At 41.2% G+C, this 23,263-nt stretch overlaps 1 protein-coding gene across 1 annotated transcript; it reads right to left on the bottom strand.

The window, feature by feature from the left end:
* Positions 1–480: 480 nt before the first annotated feature.
* On the bottom strand, positions 481–23,013 carry LOC136648298 (kinesin-like protein KIF20A). Its single transcript, XM_066624411.1, has 18 exons — positions 22,978–23,013; positions 21,931–22,008; positions 20,386–20,505; positions 19,627–19,765; positions 19,353–19,537; positions 15,613–15,691; positions 14,630–14,824; positions 12,908–13,019; positions 12,066–12,137; positions 9,738–9,884; positions 8,251–8,416; positions 6,486–6,650; positions 5,220–5,359; positions 3,919–4,084; positions 3,248–3,353; positions 3,090–3,157; positions 1,280–1,399; positions 481–765 (listed from the first exon to the last, which is right to left on the bottom strand). The coding sequence occupies exons 1-18, from the start codon at positions 23,011–23,013 to the stop codon at positions 481–483; spliced, it is 2,379 nt and encodes a 792-aa protein (XP_066480508.1).
* Between the last annotated feature and the right edge of the window lie 250 nt (positions 23,014–23,263).

Below are 23,263 nucleotides of genomic sequence, written 5' to 3'. Positions count from 1 at the left end.
TTTACATAATCAAGTACTGGAAAATTTTATTAGCAAGTACGTAAATGGTTCTTTCAGATATTTACATCCAAATTCTTCATGCAAGGAAAAACCAGCATACCCAATTCAGCAGCTTTTCTCTACACCCTTCTGCAACAGTTTTGAAGATACAAATATTAAGATCTGAAAATTAGCTGCATTTCTTAGAGTAAAGAGTTCTGAAGTCTAATTCAAGACAAAAATTTAGGTGAAAGTGCATTAAAGTGTGATCTGGCATTCTTGACGTAGACATCCTCTGGAACTACAGAGTGAAACATCCCTTTGGGGCAATCCAAGTGTTTCCAAAACAAGAATAATCCATGGAGACATTACTTTGCTAAAGAAACAGCATCAAATTATTCTCCTGCAAATTACAGAGCTATTTAGACCATCTACATGTTGCTTTTGACTTCAGTTTTCCACAGTAGTAAACCAACAGTTTACAGTAGTTCAGCAAGGCATCTAAAAAGGTCTACCTCGTTTTACTTTACATGGTCCTGAAGTCAATTTTTGTGAAGCTGTAGGAGACTCAGCCTTTTCTGGGTCTTCGCCTCTAGGAGCTTTAGGAATATCTGCTACGGTATATTTCAAATTTGCAAAGAAGCCTTTCTTGGACTTCCGAAGCTTAAGATCTTCTGTGTTCAGGAGCTTTTTACTGTCATTTAGTTCTTGTTGGAGAAGAGACACTGTGGCTTCAAGCTCGTGGACACGTCCAGCCCAGTTTTGAAGACCTTCAACTTCTTGTTCCTATGAAAACATCAAAAGATGCATTAAAAAGGTATCACTATTTGTGGCATTTACTTAACCTATTTCTCTGACCTCTTCAGAAGCCAAGCGTCCTAAGCTAAACACAAGAAACTGAAAACAAGAGCACAATGGAAGACTATCTTGAAATTACCAGTTCCTAATCAAGATGGTACTTATTTCAATATGAAGGAAAATACTGGTTTGAATACCACACCAATAAATTTCTACAAATATGAGGGCTGCATATGAAATCCCATGTTTAAAAAAAAAAAAATCAGGGATTTGACTTTTTAATTTGTGATTTAAAAAAAAAACAGAGCCGATTTGCATACAATCAAGAGTACAAGGCATGGTTTTCTACGTATATCTTATTCTATCAATCTGAAACTTAATACAGTGTCAATTTCAAGTCATGCATGATAATACAGGTAAGTCCAGTCACAAACGGAAGCACAAGACAGTCAAGCAAGAGTTACAGATAATGTTAAATACAGGTTTTATAGGCATGACCAACCTTAAGTTTTACCATCTGCTTCAGTCTATTATTATCTTCTACTGTTTTTCTGCAAACTTCACTGCTATCTTGCAACATCTCATTTAATTTCTGTATTTTGAATTTCAATGATTTTATTAACTGCAAAACAAAATTATTACTACAATTAAATGTGTATAAGTATGAAAAAGAGAATGACACTGCATCAACATCATTAACTGAAACCTTCAACACACTACAATTCAGTTGTCTCTTAGGATTTGGGAAGAGATGGTGCAGAAGCCACAAGATGTGACACATTAGCTCCCATTAGTGTGGGAGTGCATATTTAGTTTTCCTAAGGAATGCTTCCAGACGATCTGGAATAAGAGCCTCATAATGGTGTTCAGCCAGGCAGAGAGAGAATAGAAAAAGTTTCAAAAGAAGGGAAAAATCAGTAGCGTAGCAAGGGTGGGGCAGGGAAACAGTCCACTCTGGGTGTCAAATATGTCACTGAGCAGCCGGTGAACCTCAAGGCGGAGACCAGCCCTACTCTCTGCTTTGAGTGTCTGCTCGAAGCGAAGGATAGATGTGGCCTCCACCATGAGATTCCCTGGTGGAAGTCAAGTCTATCAGCCTCTCAAAGCCAAGGGTAGACCTGACCTTCACCGGGGGGGGGGGGGATCATGAGGCAGAGGCCAGGTCTATCTTTCACTTCGAGTGGCCTACATGGGTGTCCAATACCCTAGCTACATCACTGAGAAAAGCATACCTTCTTTGCTTGTCCACCTTCCTGTGCTATATAGTATGCTAGTGCATTGGGTTTGGAGTTGGCTGCTTACTCTAAACCTGATTTATTGCTATGTAAATGGAGGAGAGGAAGTCTAGAGAGCAGAGAAAATCTTGTTTTCCTTTCCTCTCTCCTAAAAAAACCTGTATAAAACAGGGAGTTTCTCAACTATACAGAGACCACTATTTTTAAATGTCCTAGTATGACTACAAAACTGACTGAGCATGCATCACCCAACTTCATTATTCATTTACATGATTATGGGTTAGACTAGGTAGCCATGTTAAATTTCAAAATGCCACTTCTGAATATTTGTCCTTCCAAGAAGATCCACCCCACACCAGTGGCATAGCTAAGGGGGTGCAGGGGGTAGCACTTGAACCAGGCATCATGCTTTAGGAGGGCAACAACTTGATAATAGTGACCAAAATTGTGAAAATCTTGGTATGTATGAATAATACCATCATGTTATATATCATTGGAAAGGTAATTTAATGCAGAATGCAAATATATCTGTATTCTATCAGAATATCTGTATTCTACCAAAAGTTGTGGCCAATTAACCAGAAAATGAAAACACAACTGCCTTGTGGAACAAAAAGTGGATTTGCTTAACTCCAAACTAACCTATGAGACTGATTGTTCTGAGTGACAATGAGATGTTGTTATGATACAGCATGGAACCAATAACTTTTTATTTATTTACTTATATAAATTTGATTTTGTCATTTGGGGGTCTACAAAATCGTCTTTGATCCCAGGTTGCAGACAGATGCCTTATCGATGCCACTGAATGGGGGGAGGCAGCCGAGCAAGTGGGTGGTGAGCTGCTGGGGGGGATGAGGTGGGTACCTCCCAGTTTTCACATTTAAAAAGCATGGGTGTGATGTCACTTCTAGGGCAACATTTTGAGCTTGGCACCGGGCTACACAAGCATTAGCTACACCACTGTCCCTCACAATGGCAAATTCCGAGCAAGTAGCACGGGACAGAGTGGGAAATTAAATGAAAAAAGCTGGAAGTGGCAGAACACGGGGGGGGGGGGAGAGAATAAAACCTCACCTCATCTTTCTCTTCACACTGTCTCTGCAAAGGATCTGACGCTCTCCTCACCACCTTATCTTTAACATCTGTGTGCAACAGACAAGGTTGCGAATATTTATACAGTACCACTTTCATGAACTGAAAACTAGTTCCACATTCCAGAGAAGAGTTCTTACCCGGATTAATTTCACCTTCAGTAAGTTTTGAATTCAGACCTCCAGAAGGCAAGGCATTCTGCTCTCCAAGTTGTTGCTTCAATTGCAGTATCTCCATCTCCCTTTCCTGAGTAATGAGATAAGCTATGAGTGTTTGGTCATCTTTTGTACACAGTGGTGTAATCTTTAATTACACCAAGTCATTTTGAAAGCCACTTCAAAAGTAGTTAACAATTTTAGCTATTCCTTCCCTCCTGCACTAAAAAAAAAAACTTCAGACAAAGCAAGGACTAAACTGCACACCAGGTTAACTAGGCTGCCAATAGTTCAATTTTCTTTAAACCATATTATTTCCTTAGCAAAAATTAAGTACTGTAGAATGAAAAATTCTACTTGTGTACCACATGGTGCTTCTAAACAATATTTATCTATACTTTTTGTTCTGTTAAACTCAGAAGTCTCTCAAGGTTTCATGGCACAGTTCAGTTCATGTAGGTGGACAATATACACCGAAGATAGTTATAAGAGTATTCTTACAACACAAGTTTTCCAACAAATCCATGACTGCATTCAAGGTAAGCTCCCATTTCCTATTGTCAGAGCTTCCATTACTAACTTTGCATTTTTTAAAAATTACTGGAATTGCTAGTATTTGCAGTGGACAAGCAAAGCAGCTTTACAGCAAGACACACCTCCAATTTTGCTTGTTCTGCCATGAACTCTTCTATGGAAACATAGTGCTCTTCAATTTGTTCCATTGCGCACATATATGCATGTTTCTTTATTGCTTCCTTGTACATTTCAAATTTACTCTCCACTTTATCTTCATAACTCTCTTTCATGTCTTCCAAGCGCTTGCTGGACAAGATTAGCAGCGAGAGTTAACCCAAACCATACATAGGATTACACTGCACACCATCCACTTCCTAAAACTATACAGAAGAAGCTTCCATATCTGAATTAGCATGAAGCCTACATGTAGACTTTCATATTAGAAGCCTCAAAAAAGATACTGACAGTCAAAGCTGTCAGACAGTGACTATAAGACTTTTACTATTAAAAGTAACTAGTGATACCTTCAAGAGTCCCTGCATGCATCTATCCTGAAAGCTACAGTAGAAGGAAATGCTTAAGAAAATGGCTCAGTGGGCAGCAAAAGGCACAGCACAGCCACTGGAGGCCACTTCATGTGATCCCCTCGGGGCAAGGACTATCCTCTCTTCCTGACACACCATGCAGGACATTAACTGCTTCCTGTTATTGTCTGATTAGTCTCTTCAAGTGTTCAGGCTGCCTGCCTGCCTGCCCTGCTATAAGCTTGCATGCTTATAGCTAAAGGGGTGTTTGTGTGTATGTTGTTAAAAACACATAAAATATCGCATTTTGGTGTTTAAGATATTTTCCAGAAATTAAAATAGATTACTTTCCCAGTTAGAAATAACACTGCATCTGCATCTGCTGAAATGTCACTTAGTACGTCACTTTCCTAGTATAGTTTTAAAGAGTTCAAAATAAAAATGAGAACCTGAAACAAAAAACACATAACACCGCTTCCTGCCATTTTCATTTTTTTCAAATCACAAAATCCATGAAAAAAATAATAAAACCATTCCCAAACACCCCCTACTTGTAGTGTTCAGTAAAGAAAAAAACATTCTCTTGGCACCAGCACTAAGAACCTAAACAAAGTTAATGGGCGTTAGGGGTGCAGAGGGCATGTGGAGAAAGAGTTCCCCCATATCCAAGGTTTCTGAACCCATGGGAGGGGGCTGCAACAGATTCCCCACAGATATGGAGGAAGGCCAGTAGTTTGGGATGCAACACAAAATAAAGATCACAGCAGATCAATGACCTGCCCAGCTCTGTAGCCTGGGTCCAATCCATGAACAGATGTCTCACTTAATAATTGACAATTCATCATCATTAGTTCATTCCTGAAGCAATATGCATGCGGGCCCATTTGTGCCTTGTCCTACAAGGCCCTCTGGCTTACCTCCAGGCTTCTTCCGTTTCCATCAATTGCTGAAACATTGCTTCGGCCATCTCTTTACGTATCTGCACCTCAAGAAGTAGCCTGCTTTGTCTTTCTGCAACCAGCTGTTCCTTTAGGATCTCAGTAGTTTTCAAGAGATCCTACAATAGTTTTGTTGCAACATCATCATGAATCAAACCAAGAACTGGTGTTCTTCCAGCTGGTGGCTAAGAGACAACATTCTCTCTAGCTGTATCTCCATGCTAACATGCTATCCACACTTTTTACACCTGTCTGTAATGCACGAACATGGTGTGTGTGGCTAACTTGCATGCTCCTGTTCCAGCCCACCCCAGGCAACTCTGGGGAAGAGAGCAAGAACAGAAGAGAGTTTGTGCTGCTCTCCATTTTGGGATCATTACTGTAACGTTTTTAAAGCACCTCTCTCTCTCTCTCTCTCTCTCTCTCTCTCTCTCTCTCACACACACACACACACACACACACACACACACACACACACACACACACAACTAAAAAGCTGTATCTGAAATGAACACATTTCACATGGATGCTGTTTAGCAGCCACTTAATGCCAAATGGGAAGCCCATTATTCATTTTAAAAATTGTGAAATTCAAGTACATACATGGGTTTTTTCTTCTTCCTGTACTGAAACTTTATGTACATCAAAACTCCTTATCCTAAGGTCTCCTTATCCTGAGGAGACCTCCAACAGCCAAAACTCTCCTTTGGGATGCAGTGTGGTCACACTGGCACCATTGCACTGCCATGCAGGGTTTTGGGTAGGATTGAACTACCCATGACATGTCATAGGAGTTGTCTTTTCTATTCAGTTCATGCACAAAGTTTATAATGGCTAAGTTCCATTAATTCCCAAAGTCTTAAGAAAGTCTGCTAATTGCTTTTTAAATAGCAGTCACTTGAACACAGGTTTAACAGAGAGAACACTGCAAGGTACACATGCTGGTACAAGGACATGAGAACTCGTCCTTCAGCAGGTCTTGGCAACTATGAATCTTAGGTCCAATTCTTAGCTGCCAATAGTTCCTGAAAAAAAAAATGTGACAGCAACACAAAGGGGCTTGGTTGGAGCTCCAAAAGAGTTGAGAAGGGCAGAGAACGCAGTACATTAACATGCACACTGCATATATCCACAAGGTCTGGGTGTTCTTCAGATTTATGACTTTGCCTGTATGACTATAGCAGACTGGCCTGAAATTACAGATACCAAGGAAATAGTTGTGCTTTAAAGGAGTTTTATAGTTACCTCATGGTTCAAAATTGTAATATCGATTTCCTCTTCTTCAGAGGAGATATCAGGATCCTCAGCAAGTTTCTCAGTAGCATCAAAGTGCACTGTAAGCTTATCTTCCTTCTCAATATGTCTTTGAGAAAAATAATCAAAGGTTGGTGGTTGAAAGGTTTGAATAATCTGGAAAAGAGAGTCCACAACCATGTTTTACCGTATTCATCACCATATGCTTGTTCATAAGCAGTAGCCAAGGTGTATGTATATTAGCTGCACATATTTACTCAGGAGCAAGCTTCTATTATATTCAATAAGACTTGCATTCAAGGATTTCAGCCTTGGGCAGGAACCAGACATGACTGTAGCACAGTGGTTCTCAAACATTTTAGCACCAAGAGCCACTTTTTAGAATGACAATCTGTTGGGACCCGCCAGAAGTGATATCATGGCCAGAAGTGACATCATCAAGAAGGGAAAAAATTTTAACACCCCAATACAACAAAATCAAATCAAATTAATTAGGTGAAGAACTCTCCTCACCCTCTCAAGTGGTTGCTGATCTGTTTTTTAAAAAAATTCCCCAAACATCCCAAAGGTTGCCTGCCATCCTATCTACACTTACCAGGGAGTAAGCCCCATTGACTATGATTTGTTAAAATCATATACAGAATAGCCTGTAAAAAGTACAGATCTATAACATTTCCCCCAATGCAATTGCATACCAAGGTAGCATAAAGTCTGATATATTAAAAATAAAATACGCATTGAAAAGAATGGGGATCCACCCAGTGGGTCTCAATCCACACTTTGAGAAACACTGCTGTAGCAGACATGGCTCTTTAAAGGTAGGAACAGCCAAATCATGCAAAACTGGTGAAAGCCCAATTTTTAGAGCAAAAGCAATATGTGAAAAACCCCTGCCCATCTACACAAGATTGAAGCAGATCTACATCTAAAAGAGAGAAGGCTACTGCTGTCATGTCAGCTTAATGTTATGATTTCTCTTTAGTATCCGGAATTAACTCTATTCATGCTGTAGCATCAGATCTATTTTTGCCATCTGCAAAACAGCTTCCTTTGTACCTTGCAAGCTGAGCAGAGTACTGCCTTATGCAGAAATAAGTCAGAGACTACTACTTTTCCAAAAAGAAGTTTAGCAACATTAAAAAAATGCTTTCTTATTCAAATATAAGATTTAACTGTGACATAAATACAAATATATGACTTTAATCTAGGAAAAAATACTTTCAGAGTTGCATAAAGTTCAGAATACTCATTGGTATAGGAAACATCAGGGAAACGTCACTGAACTCCAGCAGATTGGGACATGAGTTTTAACCCATATCATAAAGTTAGCATTAGCAAGGGACTTTGTTATTCTAATGAAAATGGTTTCAAAGGAACAGGAAGTCAAAAATTCTTATCAGAAGAACTAACAACGTCACACATCTACATAATTATCCTGTCCTAAGATTGTATTCTAGATGCTTTCATATAAATCTTGCACATTTATTGCAAGTTCATACATCATAAACTACTTCCAAAAAACTACATCAATAGATCTGGTCAAATCAAATGAATAATCCAGACCTGTCTATTAGGAAAACAGCATGGGGCTTTTTGGCTGCAAGTCATAGAGGCAACTCAATCAGAAGGAACTGGTACATAAAATAAGAGCTTCCCATAGACATAGTAGTGGTTGACTATGGTGAATCCTTGGAGCTGTGTTGCAAGGTGCAAAATACAGTTGTTGTTTTTAATGTTATGGAAGAATCACACTTACTTGCTTAGCTATAGCAGCAAATTTCATTACATGCAACGTCTCATCATATGTCGAGGCACATTGGTTAATGTTGACAATCATACATGCTTTACCTTTCCCACAAAAGAATGGTTGAAATAAGCGGGTCAGTTTACTTTCTCTGAAGGGAATGTATGCTGGCCTTAATCTCGGAGAGAAAAACAGAATGACTATTAATTGTAAGATGTGGGTAGGAAGCAAAAGGAAGTCTGTATTCAGTCATGCGCTATTCTATTATCTCCACAAGATAAAGCATTTCTTGTTACCAAACTGCTGGTAATAACCACAGTTCTGCTCACAAAGTCTTATGTGTTCAAATTTAATCCAATACTGAATTTAAGACAAATGGCAAAGTAAAAGCCTGTATCCAAAGAATGACATCACCAGTCCACATGCTCAGTGGTCACTGGTGACGTTGCTGGGGCTAATGTCTTTTGCTCATAGTGTACATCACTACAACAGTGGTAGTAGTTCATGTGGACAATACACATGTACAGTTTTCTTATGCGCATGGATGCTTTAGTATGCCAAACAAATGCCCTTCACTGACACTTCCCTCTGTAATGTATTTCTCAAAAGCATTTGTCTTCTAGCAAATGATAAACAGTCACTTCTTGCATTATCACACTCATGACTTTATCTAAAAATTTGAGCACTGAAGAGACATGTGCTTCTTTGTGTTGCTTCACATATCCCCAAATGTGGAGTCCGTTTAGTGCTCATTATAGATGCTCATTATCTATAATAAACATCTTTACTCTCAAAGCTCAGTACAAGTAGTGTACAATAAAACAGTCTCCGTATTAGGGATTGTTGTGAGGCAACAACACAAATACAATTCAGAGTACAATCCTCCAGGACCTCAGTGCAGAACAGTGTAGTCAACTCTTAAGTTATTCATATTGATGTACCTCCTCACTCTTCGTACAATTTTTACACAATAGCAAACTCTAGGATCGCTTTCAATAATCTCCTGGAGATAAATGCTGATTCCTGGAGCCATTCAAGTCAATCCTGGATGGATGGCAACTGCAGGACGCAACTGCACCAATTTAGACTTTAAGAACATTAATGGGTTGTGTATTCAGAAAGTACAGCTAATAAACACTTCAGATGTAGTTGGATCACATAGGCCAGTCTCTTCTGATTAAAAAAACAAAACACCAGCGGTTAATTGTTTTGTTTTTAAAAAGGTTGAGAGAATGACATGTCTGGCATTTAGAGCTCCTTGGAGGGAAGGGACCCAAATTTGAACATAATTCCTTGATGGATGGGAGAGGGCACTTCGGACAAATAAAATGAACATAAAAGCCTACTAAACCAGGTCTACCTTTCTGGACCAGTTATGTCTGTAAGACAGGCACACTCTTATTCGAAGATAACTCATCCCTATAACACAGTCCCTGAACTTCTGGAAAAATGGAGGTTGGAAAGCAGAACATGTTCCGAGATTCATTTTTAACACTTACTTGGGATTTTGATTTTGTTTCAGAGCTGCAATACATTTTCCAAGAATAAGAAGAGAATTATTAATATTGCCAGCCTCTTTAAGTCTGTCTCCAAAGCTGTGTGTTTTATTGCATCGTTCTGATCCAGCCAGGTCACATAAAGAGAGTCTGCAAAAAATGAATAAACTTAAAAATTCTTACTTTAGACAGGTTGGTACAGTCTAGGTCAGTTGTTTTCAGACATATAGTTAAAAATACACATTGCAAAGTTACTGATTTCAGTCTACACAAAGCCAAAGACTGATCAGCAGATAAGAACATAAGAACAGCCCCACTGGATCAGGCCATAGGCCCATCTAGTCCAGCTTCCTGTATCTCACAGTGGCCCACCAAATGCCCCAGGGAGCAGACCTGCATCCTGGTGCCCTCCCTTGCATTGGCATTCTGACATAGCCCATTTCTAAAAACAGGAGGTGCACATACACATCATGGCTTGTAACCCATAATGGATTTTTCCTCCAGAAACTTGTCCAATCCCCTTTTAAAGGCATCCAGGCCACATCCTGGCCACATCCTGTGGCAAAGAGTTCCACAGACCAACCACACGCTGAGTAAAGAAATATTTTCTTTTGTCTGTTCTAACTCTCCCAACACTCAATTTCAGTGGATGTCCCCTGGTTCTGGTGTCATGTGAGAGTGTAAAGAGCATCTCCCTATCCAGTCTGTCCATCCCCTGCATAATTTTGTATGTCTCAATCATGTCCCCACTCAGGCGTCTTTTTTCTAGGCTGAAGAGGCCCTAGAGGATGCTAAATTTAGGATCCATCTTAAATTTAAGAGGCTGATGAAGCTTCTTATATTTAACACAATCTTAACTTGGACATGAGCTGGTGCAGCTACCCAGTCACAAATGTGCCATAATGCATGCCTTCAGATACTTGTAAGCCAGCAGTGCGGCTCACCAGCACTTCATGCAGGGGGCAGGAGGGCATTTTGGAGGTGAGTGGAGTGCTTGTTGGCAGGGGGAGGGAGGGTAGAGCAGAGGATGGACTGATGGTGTTTTACCACCATAGGTATCCTTCTTGGACACCACTGTATCCTAATCCCCTCCCAGCCCGCCCAGCATTACACCGGGCTTCCCTATTTTCGCTAGCAAAGTAGCTGGTGTGGATCTAAGAAGCTCTATAGGGACTGTTAGGGTAAGGAGAAATAAATCTCCTTACCTCAAGGAGACCTTCAGCCACCTCCTGAGCTGCACTGGATGCAACATAGGCCATTTGGCCCCATTGCGCTAACACAGCTTAAGATTGGACTGCAAGACATTTATATCCTGTCTCTTTTCCAATACCCTATGTTTTACCATATGGTGGTAAAACACCACCATCACCAATTGAATATAATTTTATTTTTATACTGTATAATAAAAACTTTACAGATGAAAAACTCTCTGCCAAAGTGACCCACTAATTATTTTTAACTTTTGGAAAGACAAGTTGGACTAATGACATAGAAATTGCATGCTGCTTTTTAGCCTGTTAATTTTATTATACGTATATACCGCATTGCCAATACTGTACATATCCCTAGGGAGGGAGGTAAGGGATTGTTTACAAACTGCTCATTTGTAAAAAGAAACACCACATAAAAATAAAAAACACTGAAGTGGGAGACAAAGTAGAACACTGAAGGCAAAATTCATGAAGAGCACAATCAATGACACATATACACAGCAATAACATATTACACCAGGAAGTGAAGGAGATTGGTAGGTCTTATGTAGGAGGGAATTCCAAAGCCTAGGTGTCACGAACAAAAAAGCCTCTGCCTCATGTGGTCACTCATCACACTTCAGATGGTGGTGAACATAAAATGGAGAGTCCAATGAGCGAGCAGGTAGGTTCATATGGGTTGCACTGAACTTTGCCATTAAGAGCAAAAGAAAAAGCTGAATATTCAACACATAGCCGCTCCCATCCACTTTTTTGTGAGTATTGCAATGCCTATAGAGCTCCCCTATTCACCTTAACAGAGAAGACAGCTCTACACATATTAAGTGCAGAAAAAAATCAAATGTTATCTGTGGAATGTGTCCACATATATTTCTAATGAAATATTTTGCATTCCATCACTTTTCTTAGTACCAGCAAGGCTAAAAGAGGACCCAGTTGTGCCTATAAATTTACTGTATCTGTGCCATTGGTCTTAGCTTGAAACTCTGTAGTAGAATGCTTGCGTTTAACATTTTACCACAATTTAATATAATGTTGTTTTCAGGCTATTTTGCTAGAACTCTGCTACAAAGACACACACATTCCAGTATACATTTAGCAGAAGTGAGAAGATACTTACTCAGAGACTCCAAGGATGCGTGGTACAGGTTCATTACTCAAGCTGAGCAGTCTAATAGAAAATATACTGTGACTAGAAAAAAACAAACACATACAACAAAAATGAAGCATGTGTTATGATTTACAGCATAATCCTGTGCATTTTTTTTCCTAAAGGAAATTCAATTTATTTCCATGGGATTTACTCCCCAGCCTAGTTACACGAGTGCATACTTAGTTATTTTGTGTTATGTTCTATATACAGTACTTTAGGTATCCTATCCCAGGATCAGCCCACCCATGAAGAAAAGGGGTGTGTGTGTGTGTGTGTGTGTGTGTGTGTGGGAGGGAGGGAGGGAGGGAGAGGTTTGCTCTTTTCTGCCTACATGCCTCCATTGCTGCTCCTTCTCCTTCTATTCTCTGGATTAAAAAGGAAGGAGAGAATAAAAAGGAAAGGGAAATGCAGAGGGGAAGAAGGCACTGAATGAAAAGATTGGAGAGGAGGAGGAACAGAGGTAGGTACATCATCAGGTAAGTAAGGAGGAGCAACATCTGACATGCTGTCCCAGGCATCAGGAAGTCTTGGGCCAGCATCCTGCATGGTGAAGGACTGGAGGAGGAGAGAGAGAAAGATAGTTGATCTTCCCATAATCCTGGAGCCCTCCAAGCCCCAAAGAATCTCATTCTGGAGCATCCCCTGAGCACTGTTTTTTTTTTTTTTTAACAAACTGTTTCAAGTAATTCAAGTGGCACAAGAGCTACTAGTTGGAAAAGACTCCACTGAATGCAGCATTATCTGGACTGTGGCTTTACTGCCATTAGCTTCAACGAGGAAGGACCTATCTATAATTAGAGGCCGCAAACCTTCTGCTTGATTGCTGATTCATCCTAGTGCATGCCAAGCTTCTGTTCTTGTTTCCTATTTTAAGTATTTTGCAAGCCTCATCTGTGGTCTTTGTGTTGATCCACTTTAAGTCTAGAGAAGGGGAGGGAGTACAGTATATTTTAGAAAGTTAATTTTTTAAAATTTTGTGCTTACTAAGAAGTCAGAAAATAGTACTAAACAGCAAGTAAATTGAAACACATTGTATTATATTGCAAGGGCAATATTTGGAATCAGGAATTATCCATAGTAGTTTATATAACAGCCATCCTTCCCAGAAGTCCTGGATGAGAGCTGAAATCCTGACTAGCACATAGAAAGCCTGGCAGCCCAATCCTGACAAGGGCTTGCATAGGCAGAGCACACATTCTGCTGGCATACGTTGTTGCAAAAGCATGGTGTAGGCGCAGATGTGCAGACAGGAAGGCCAGGGCCTCCCTGCTGGTGCTGGTGGATGCCAGAAGACCTGACAGAGCAAGTAAGTATAGTGCAGGGGTGGGGGGATGGTGGATCAGGAGTGCCAGCATGCAGTGTATCCTGACCCCCCTTCAGGTCCTGATCCACCTGCATGGATTAACACAGACTCGCACCAGTGATATCAGTGGTTCAGGCCCGAGCAAGTTAACCCATTGCGGCTGCTGGGCCTTGCCCAGGGACCAGGGGACAAATGCCCCCCTACTGCAAGGTGACCTCCAAAATCTCCCATGAGATGCAGTGTAGCCTGCACCAGTGCAGCTACTTTTCCATACAGAGATTTACTTTGGATTGAGCTGTAAGTCACATTGAGTTTGCTTGATTCCTCCCCATATTAAGATTGTTCCAAATTGCAGGTTTTGGGAGGGGGTGAGGGAGGATAATGGAAAACTTGAACAAATGCTGAAGATTACATATTTATTTGGTACAAATAAAAGCATTTCAATACTTAAAGAACCCATGTGGTTTTTTCTCTTTTGTTGTAAAGATATTTTAGTTCAAAATAACTTAATTTCAAAATAGATTAACCTTTCATGAAGCAAGGATTTAAGATCTGTTACTCTTGGGGCTCATATTATTTATCAAAATGAATGATTTATGTTTGGAGGTATCATTTTGATACTTTTGTATGTTGCCGTTATCTTTCATCAGGGTAACAACTACCACATAATAAGAATCTTAAGGATTAGGATAGCTGGACCAACCAGCTGGACTTCAGTTAAAAAGTCAGCTGAAATACTGATTTAAAAAAACCAATCCCCAATGTATATTTGAAGTCTCTATACCCCCTCAAAAATGGCAACAGATATTTAGCCTCTAACCATCTTAGATGTTGAAAGAGAACATGGAGCGGTGCATTTACTAGTGCCCTCTGCTGTCAAGAGCTCCCTCATGCATCTGAACCTGGCTATTGTCCAGGACAAAATTAAACTGTATGGACCCTGGATCCGATTCTAGACAACGAGTGATAGCAACAATATGTTAGCTTAAAGACTAACCAATTTATTTCAGCATATGCATTCATGACTATCTGAAGTGGACTGTAGCACACAAACACTTATGCTGAAATAGACTGATTAAACTTTGTTTTTGCTCCAACAGTACAATCCTAGTCGTGTCAACTCAGGGATTTTAAGTCTCATTGTATTCAGTGGGGCTTATTCCCAGAAAAGTATATTGTGTAGGATTTCAGGCTAACACAACTATTGCTCCTAAAATGGTATTGTTACCTTTAATGTATGAGTTTCCTCCTTGATCTTCCCAGATCCTTAGAACTTTGCGTTTTGGATTTTTTGATGTTGGCAGTAGATCTAGCAAGTCATAGATGTATTCATTGTAGATTTCAAAGAAGGAAATCCATACAGAAGATAGTGTTCTCTGATTATTGCTGGATACCTCAGAATCTAGTAACTCATACTTCTGGTCTGAACCAAAAGTTCAAGAGAAGGGGAAAAAATTTTTAAAAAGAGGATGCAATTCAAATACCTATTTTAAGTTTAAAATCAATAGAAGGAGGTGAGCAGTCTTGGTATTTTAGTTAATGTTGTTCACATGTATGGCTTTTGTATTGGATCCCAACAATGACTTGCACAAACAGAAGACATTCCATCATCAAGAGAGGTGGTTTTCACTGTTTGCAGTCTTGTGTGCCTCCTTACAATCTGCTTCTGAGAGTCAGGGACTTTCATGGACAGATTTTCAGGGGGCACAGGAGACAGTGGTGTCACTAGGGTTTGCATCACCTGGTATGGGAGACCAGTGTGTCACCCCCATGATGGACCTCCTCCTATGCAGTGGGCAGGGCACTTTCCTGGCCAGTGGGCAAGGTGATGCACCATCACCCTATATCTGCTGGTTTTTTGGGTATAACTTTTGATAGAATATATTTCAACATGGTTTGTTTCATTGCATTCTGTGTGAAATTACACATCAACTGATATATAAAGTGATGGTATTATTCCAAAATACCAAGATTTTAAAAATTTTGGCTAGTAGTGGTGTCACCTCCCCCCAGATAACCACCTGGTGTAGCTTGCACTCCCCTAGTGATGTCACTGACACAAGATATTGGAGTAAAGCACATGTTTTGCATTAACTTTATCCCCATTTCAGAAAACAATTCTGCATTTATATAATTAGCAAACCATTATATAGCAATGGTTTTACACTATTCAAGCAAGTACTTTGTTTGAACTGAACATGCAGCAGTTACCCAATAGGTCCAAAGCAGGATGTTGCAAGGGACAGCTACTTGAAGTTGTGTCCGATACATCCAGAGTATTTTCCGTTTCCTTGATAAATGCAAAAGGAGTTATAAGTTAGTGATATTTTTACAGTTATTAAGCTATGACAATGTAGCTGTATTTATATTTCTAGTTTGTATGAGTTGTAAAAGTTTTCTATTAAGCTTGGCTAGCTTGTAATCAGTTAGCTTTTGCTGCATTTGTAGGATGTCTCACACTTCTTTCAGTTCATCCAAAAATGTACAGTACTTAATACTGAAGTGTTTAGCATATCCAGTTTGAAAGCTACCAATCAGTGTTAGATCTTTAATATTTGCCTTTTCCACCCCCTGTAACAGAAACATGCCAGAGCTAAAATAGCTTCCACAAGGCAAGGGGGTTACTTTCTAATCTTAGCCTCAGCTTCAAATTAATAGAAGTTTATAGTTGGCTGATCTATCCATCAATTAAACTGCTAGGAGCTTGCTGGCTTAGCACTGTGAAGCTGATGTTAAGACTACAAAACTGTGGTTCAGGTAACAAAAGCACACTCATTAACACAGAAGAGGAGAATTTATAGCAACCTGAGGCTGTGAGCCAAGAGCTCGCACTAAATGCTAGCCAAAGGAACACCATTTTAACATCAGCTCTGACTCTTGCTTCTGGCAGTAAAGGTCTTGTTAGCAAGAAGCTGCAAGCCACCCCTCACTCAGTGTCCTAGAGGTAGTGGGACCTCAAGAGTCTGCAGCAACAATAACTCAGAGCAAGGGCAACCTACGTCCAAGTGTCTGTGGTCTCTTTTACCTCTCCAGTATATTCCAGCTCATGATGGCAAAGGCTGGAGGGATAGGCCAATGGGTGGGGGACTGGGCAGTGAAAGTGGAAAGTTACTGGACCCTTGTTCTCTTAGCTCTGCTAGCCATGCCTATGAGTTGAAATGAGTATAAAAAGCTAACTGGGTCTAGCTACACTTGCGCATGATCTGAGGCAACTGGCCTCCTTGCTGTCTTGCTTTGGTACCAGCAATAAACAAGCTGTTTTCTGCTATACTTTCCCTAACATCCCTAGTGTTAAATTGGGATGTAGCACTCCAGGTAATGAACCTCAAGCTGACTTTGTGGGTTCAAGGGCAACAGATTTTGGTGCTCCAATGTGCGGCTTGAAGCTTTTTGCACCCCAAAAATTAGCCTGGCCTGGAAACCTGACGGATGGCAGAGGGCCTGGATGGATTATGGTTTCCAGCTGGCACTGGTGAGTTCACTGGGGGAACCCATCACCAGCTGGGACAGCTGCCACCCAGCAGTCATGAAGGTGTAACGCGATCCCTGGATGGTGGCAGACCAGCTTTGGCGGGAGAGGGAGTGAGTGCCTCTAGGCATGTAGAACTCCAGAGTGGGATTTAGCACTCTGGGTAATGAACCTCACAACTGCCTTTGTGGGTTTCAAGGGTAACAAACCCCTGAAAAGCTACTCTCTTCAGTGATCAACCAAAAGAATGACAGACTAATTGCTGATAGGCCTGTCAAAAACTCTTTCCAACCAGTCTAATATTTGAGAAAGAGCCCCCAGTTGGAGGATGTTCTTGAACATCCCCCATGCTAACTCTTGCAAGCTCCTTAGGAAGCCCCATCCTGGTTGTGGAAGTGGTTTGCTCTGTCAACTGTGAGGCTGCTGCAGAAGCTTGAAGTCTTCTGAACCCGCCAGAGAAGCGGTTGGCCCTCTGGATGGTGAGGGAGGGAAAGGGGAGATAAAAGGAGACTTAGAGATGGCAGAGAAATTAAATGAGTTCTTTGCATCTGTCTTCACGGCTGAAGACCTTGGGCAGATACCGCTGCCCGAACGGCCCCTCCTAACCGAGGAGTTAAGTCAGATAGAGGTTAAAAGAGAAGATGTTTCAGACCTCATTGATAAATTAAAGATCAATAAGTCACCGGGCCCTGATGGCGTACACCCAAGGGTTATTAAGGAATTGAAGAATGAAGTTGCAGATCTCTTGACTAAGGTATGCAACTTGTCCCTCAAAACGGCCACGGTGCCAGAAGATTGGAGGATAGCAAATGTCACGCCTATTTTTAAAAAGGGAAAGAGGGGGGACCCGGGAAACTATAGGCCGGTCAGCCTAACATCCATACCGGGTAAGATGGTGGAATGCCTCATCAAAGATAGGATCTCAAAACACATAGACGAACAGGCCTTGCTGAGGGAGAGTCAGCATGGCTTCTGTAAGGGTAAGTCTTGCCTCACAAACCTTATAGAATTCTTTGAAAAGGTCAACAGGCATGTGGATGCGGGAGAACCCGTGGACATTATATATCTGGACTTTCAGAAGGCGTTTGACACGGTCCCTCACCAAAGGCTACTGAAAAAACTCCACAGTCAGGGAATTAGAGGACAGGTCCTCTCGTGGATTGAGAACTGGTTGGAGGCCAGGAAGCAGAGAGTGGGTGTCAATGGGCAATTTTCACAATGGAGAGAGGTGAAAAGCGGTGTGCCCCAAGGATCTGTCCTGGGACCGGTGCTTTTCAACCTCTTCATAAATGACCTGGAGACAGGGTTGAGCAGTGAAGTGGCTAAGTTTGCAGACGACACCAAACTTTTCCGAGTGGTAAAGACCAGAAGTGATTGTGAGGAACTCCAGAAGGATCTCTCCAGACTGGCAGAATGGGCAGCAAAATGGCAGATGCGCTTCAATGTCAGTAAGTGTAAAGTCATGCACATTGGGGCAAAAAATCAAAACTTTAGATATAGGCTGATGGGTTCTGAGCTGTCTGTGACAGATCGGGAGAGAGATCTTGGGGTGGTGGTGGACAGGTCGATGAAGGTGTCGACCCAATGTGCGGCGGCAGTGAAGAAGGCCAATTCTATGCTTGGGATCATTAGGAAGGGTATTGAGAACAAAACGGTTAGTATTATAATGCCATTGTACAAATCGATGGTAAGGCCACACCTGGAGTATTGTGTCCAGTTCTGGTCGCCGCATCTCAAAAAAGACATAGTGGAAATGGAAAAGGTGCAAAAGAGAGCGACTAAGATGATTACGGGGCTGGGGCACCTTCCTTATGAGGAAAGGCTAAGGCGTTTGGGCCTCTTCAGCCTAGAAAAGAGACGCTTGAGGGGGGACATGATTGAGACATACAAAATTATGCAGGGGATGGACAGAGTGGATAGGGAGATGCTCTTTACACTCTCACATAATACCAGAACCAGGGGACATCCACTAAAATTGAGTGTTGGGCGGGTTAGGACAGACAAAAGAAAATATTTCTTTACTCAGCGCGTGGTCGGTCTGTGGAACTCCTTGCCACAGGATGTGGTGCTGGCGTCTAGCCTAGACGCCTTTAAAAGGGGATTGGACAAGTTTCTGGAGGAAAAATCCATTATGGGGTACAAGCCATGATGTGTATGCGCAACCTCCTGTTTTTAGGAATGGGTTAAGTCAGAATGCCAGATGTAGGGGAGAGCACCAGGATGAGGTCTCTTGTTATCTGGTGTGCTCCCTGGGGCATTTGGTGGGCCGCTGTGAGATACAGGAAGCTGGACTAGATGGGCCTATGGCCTGATCCAGTGGGGCTGTTCTTATGTTCTTAAGCATGTAAAATTGCAGTGCTCTTTGTACCCCCAACCTCCTCATTACAAGGGAAACACGATGAGGAATCTGAATGACAGTTTTATAGTAACAGCATGGCTTGAGTGAGCAGTATTTTATGTTCATGTATACAGAGTAGTTCACCTCTTTTAAAGAAGCAAGAAGTGCTGCCTTTACAAGTTCTTCTTGTTTAACCTGCATGTCATTTAGCTTCTTTGTGAGCTTGCCAAAGCAGGGCTTTATGTTCATCTTTGAATACTGTCTTCCTCTGATGTGGTTAAAGATCATGTCAAGAGAACGAGGCAGGATCCCACCATCTTTTGGACAACCTGCAAAGACAATGAAGTATTTTGTATTATATGGCACAGCTGTGAGAGCTTTCAGTACCATTTTTCTCCCATGAAAGAAGATGATATACCTTGAACAGTGAAACTTTTGCCTGCATTTGTAACACCATAGGTAAACACAAGTCCATTCACTCCATCAATGCAAGCTGTCACAATCTCCTTCATTGTGCCATCAAAGAATTCACTTTGTGTAGTGTCGGGTCCAAAAACCTATGAAACCACCATGTTAGTTTTATAGCAATATTGAATAACTGGGTTGCCTTGCTGGGGTGGCACCTCATCACACAATGGTCAACCAGGTCTTCAGATCATTGTTGCACTCCAGTGATGAACACCATGCATGCAAGCTGCTCCTTCCAATGATACTATTGATCGTCAATAAGAATTTAATTGCACTGTACAGAAAAGCAGTTTGCACTCAACGTAGTTGTACACTTGAGAATCCGATAAAATTTAATCACACATATGTAAGATTTAACTCAGTAAGCCTACTTCTGAGTAATGCCGGGGATCAGGCTGCATCAAAACCTCTAGGCAGATGCTATGAAACCACAGACACTGTCCAGGAAACAGTTACCTTTCCCTGAGTATAGCTTTTAGTTTGTAAGCCATTTAGGCTGCAATCCTAACACACTTTCCTGAGAGTAGGCCCCACTGAACAAAATAGGACTTACTTCTGAGTAGACCTGGTTAGGGTTATGCCCTTAGTCTCATACAGTCTCTGTAAGTATTGGGGAGGGGATTATGAAGCACAGGGCTTGCAATCTTCATAGAGAGACATGACTAATGCCCCAAGGCACTATTTTTAACTGAAACATAAGAAACTTTACCTGAGTGAAGGTGAACTGATGCACAGATTGCCCAATGCCCTTTTCACTGTTCTTCATCGCAGTGGATTCTTTAGGTGCCTGAAGAGTGACTGTCTCTTGATCTTCTATAATTAAACAGTCCTGAATAGCACAGAAGTTATTCTTAATAAAAGTGTCCTAAAGCATTCTCAGTCAATCAGCCTTCAAACCATAATGTTCTAAGCAGTCTCTTCTATATAGTCCCATTATATACGCAATGTGGCAATCACTCATTTTCTCCTATTTGGGTTGCTCCTGGGGTGCAAATTACATTTCAAGACTCAGTTTAAAAAGCATTTATTTCACAGTAGCATACTGTTGTAAAGATTACTCAGAACACCACATTTCCATTGCCTTTCATGTTTTGGGTTTGAGCTTCTGTGTTTCTTCATCAACTGCCCCCCCCCATCTCCAGTCTTGTCATTCTTCTCATATCCAGTTGTATTTGTAGTATCCAGTCTTTCTTGAGAACAAAACGGCTAATATTATAATGCCGTTGTACAAATCTATGGTAAGGCCACACCTGGAGTATTGTGTCCAGTTCTGGTCGCCGCATCTCAAAAAAGACATAGTGGAAATGGAAAAGGTGCAAAAGAGAGCGACTAAGATGATTACGGGGCTGGGGCACCTTCCTTAAGAGGAAAGGCTGTGGTATTTGGGCCTCTTCAGCCTAGAAAAGAGACGCCTGAGGGGGGACATGATTGAGACATACAAAATTATGCAGGGGATGGACAGACTGGATAGGGAGATGCTCTTTACACTCTCACATAACACCAGAACCAGGGGACATCCACTAAAATTGAGTGTTGGGAGAGTTAGAACAGACAAAAGAAAATATTTCTTTACTCAGCGTGTGGTCAGTCTGTGGAACTCCTTGCCACAGGATGTGGTGCTGGCGTCTAGCCTGGATGCCTTTAAAAGGGGATTGGACAAGTTTCTGGAGGAAAAATCCATTATGGGGTACAAGCCATGATGTGTATGCGCAACCTCCTGATTTTAGAAATGGGTTATGTCAGAATGCCAGATGCAGGGGAGGGCACCAGGATGAGGTCTCTTGTTATCTGGTGTGCTCCCTGGGGCATTTGGTGAGCCGCTGTGAGATACAAGAAGCTGGACTAGATGGGCCTATGGCCTGATCCAGTGGGGCTGTTCTTATGTTCTTATGAAGGGATATCCCATACTCAAACTGGACAAAGAAACATGGTGGCTCTCTTCTAATTCAGAGAAGGAGACCAACTGTGTCCCAGCATACCATCCTTCCCAATGGCCATCTGCAGGCACCTCCTTCATGCCTGCTTTTAGATAGGGAATTACCGCTTTATTCCTTTGTTATATAAACCACTTTTTAAACTTGTTTTTATTGCAGAGAAACATTAAAATAAAAGTAAAATTAATACTTGCGGTGGCTGCAGAAGTGCAATGGAAAACATACATCAGCACTTCAGAGACAAAACAGGTAGACAGAGTTTCTTTTTCAAAGCTATCACTTCTGAACCCCAAGAAAATTAACAGTGTTTGATCACTAACCTGCTTTTCATTGTTTTCAAGCTCTGCTTTGGAGAAAGGTCGAACTCTCAAATAGACTTTCAGTGGCTGACACAAGTCCTTGTAAAAAGATAAGGAATGGAAGCAACGGTTTCCTAGTCAGACATCAGTGGGATTCTTAGTGGTCATCTCTGAACCAGTTTATACTCTCAGTTATGCTACAATACTGTCCCACCATTCACTCGGAGCGAGTTCCCATTTGGTTACACATGGAAGACACAAGTACAATGTATTGTGGTACATGAAGGTAGTTGGAAGAGTCTATATAGATCAACACAACTGGTCTGCATTATTCCAGTAGTCCTAGATATGAGAGCAAGGCTGCATCGTCCTTTACAGAAGTAAAGGCCCAGGGCCTTTAAGCATATTTAGAAAGAAACAACTCCTTTTTGAAGCTCATGAAAACTCTTCCAGAAGGTGCACCAAGCTGTTTGAGTGTGAATTTAAAAGGTGTGGGAATGTTTATATATCTACCTTTCTCTATACATTGTATGAATGGTTCAAGCTTTGTTCAATAAACCAAAAGTTGATTTATTTCACAAAAAAGGCCAAAATTATATTTAATCCAAGCAGATACATTTCTGAAACCTAGCATAATGGTCAAAAGACAGCATGGACTCAGTGCTGATGACACTGTAGCCCGAATGCTGCTTACTACAAATACATGAGAGAAAATCTAATGTTGTCACTGCATTTTGACGCTTATCCCATTTTGACAGCAAACTCTGTTTCACCATGACACACAATGGTTTTCTCTCACCCCGTTTACAAGACAGTCATTTTTCCATGAAGACCTTGACACTATTTCCAAGTGCAGGATTTTCTTTTCTTTGAAAAAACTTGGATAAATGAATCTAATTCTCATATTAAGTATTTGTTACACTCACACAACAGAGAATCATGAAAATGCCTTCATGAAGTTAAACAGCCCACCTCCTCTGCATGCTGCTTGTTGATGCTGGAGTCCTCTGACAACTCGGTGGAGAAAGGTAAACCCTCATTAGACATCAATCCCACTGTTCCAGATGCCACTGAGGGTATTCTTTGTCTTTCCTGGCAACTCATTCTGTCACTGTATAAAATGGTAACAAGTTCTAACAGATTTGTCCCCCAACCAACCATTACACAAGACACCAATAGATTTTTATACACCATTGATGGATTGCAGTGGCTATTTATGTCATAGCATAGAACGTGATGGTTTTGGAATCCACCCAGTGAGTTTTTAAAATATGAACAAAATCCTCAGGGAAACAACACAAAACTAATTAGTGGAAAATACCTGCCCATTTGTTTTGCGTTGTTAGGTCAGGGA

The sequence above is a fragment of the Tiliqua scincoides genome, chromosome 4 (genome assembly GCF_035046505.1).
Source record: "Tiliqua scincoides isolate rTilSci1 chromosome 4, rTilSci1.hap2, whole genome shotgun sequence".
NCBI lineage: Eukaryota > Metazoa > Chordata > Lepidosauria > Squamata > Scincidae > Tiliqua > Tiliqua scincoides.
The sequence above is the reverse complement of the archived record's forward strand: the minus strand, read 5'-3'. Positions and strand labels throughout refer to the sequence as shown.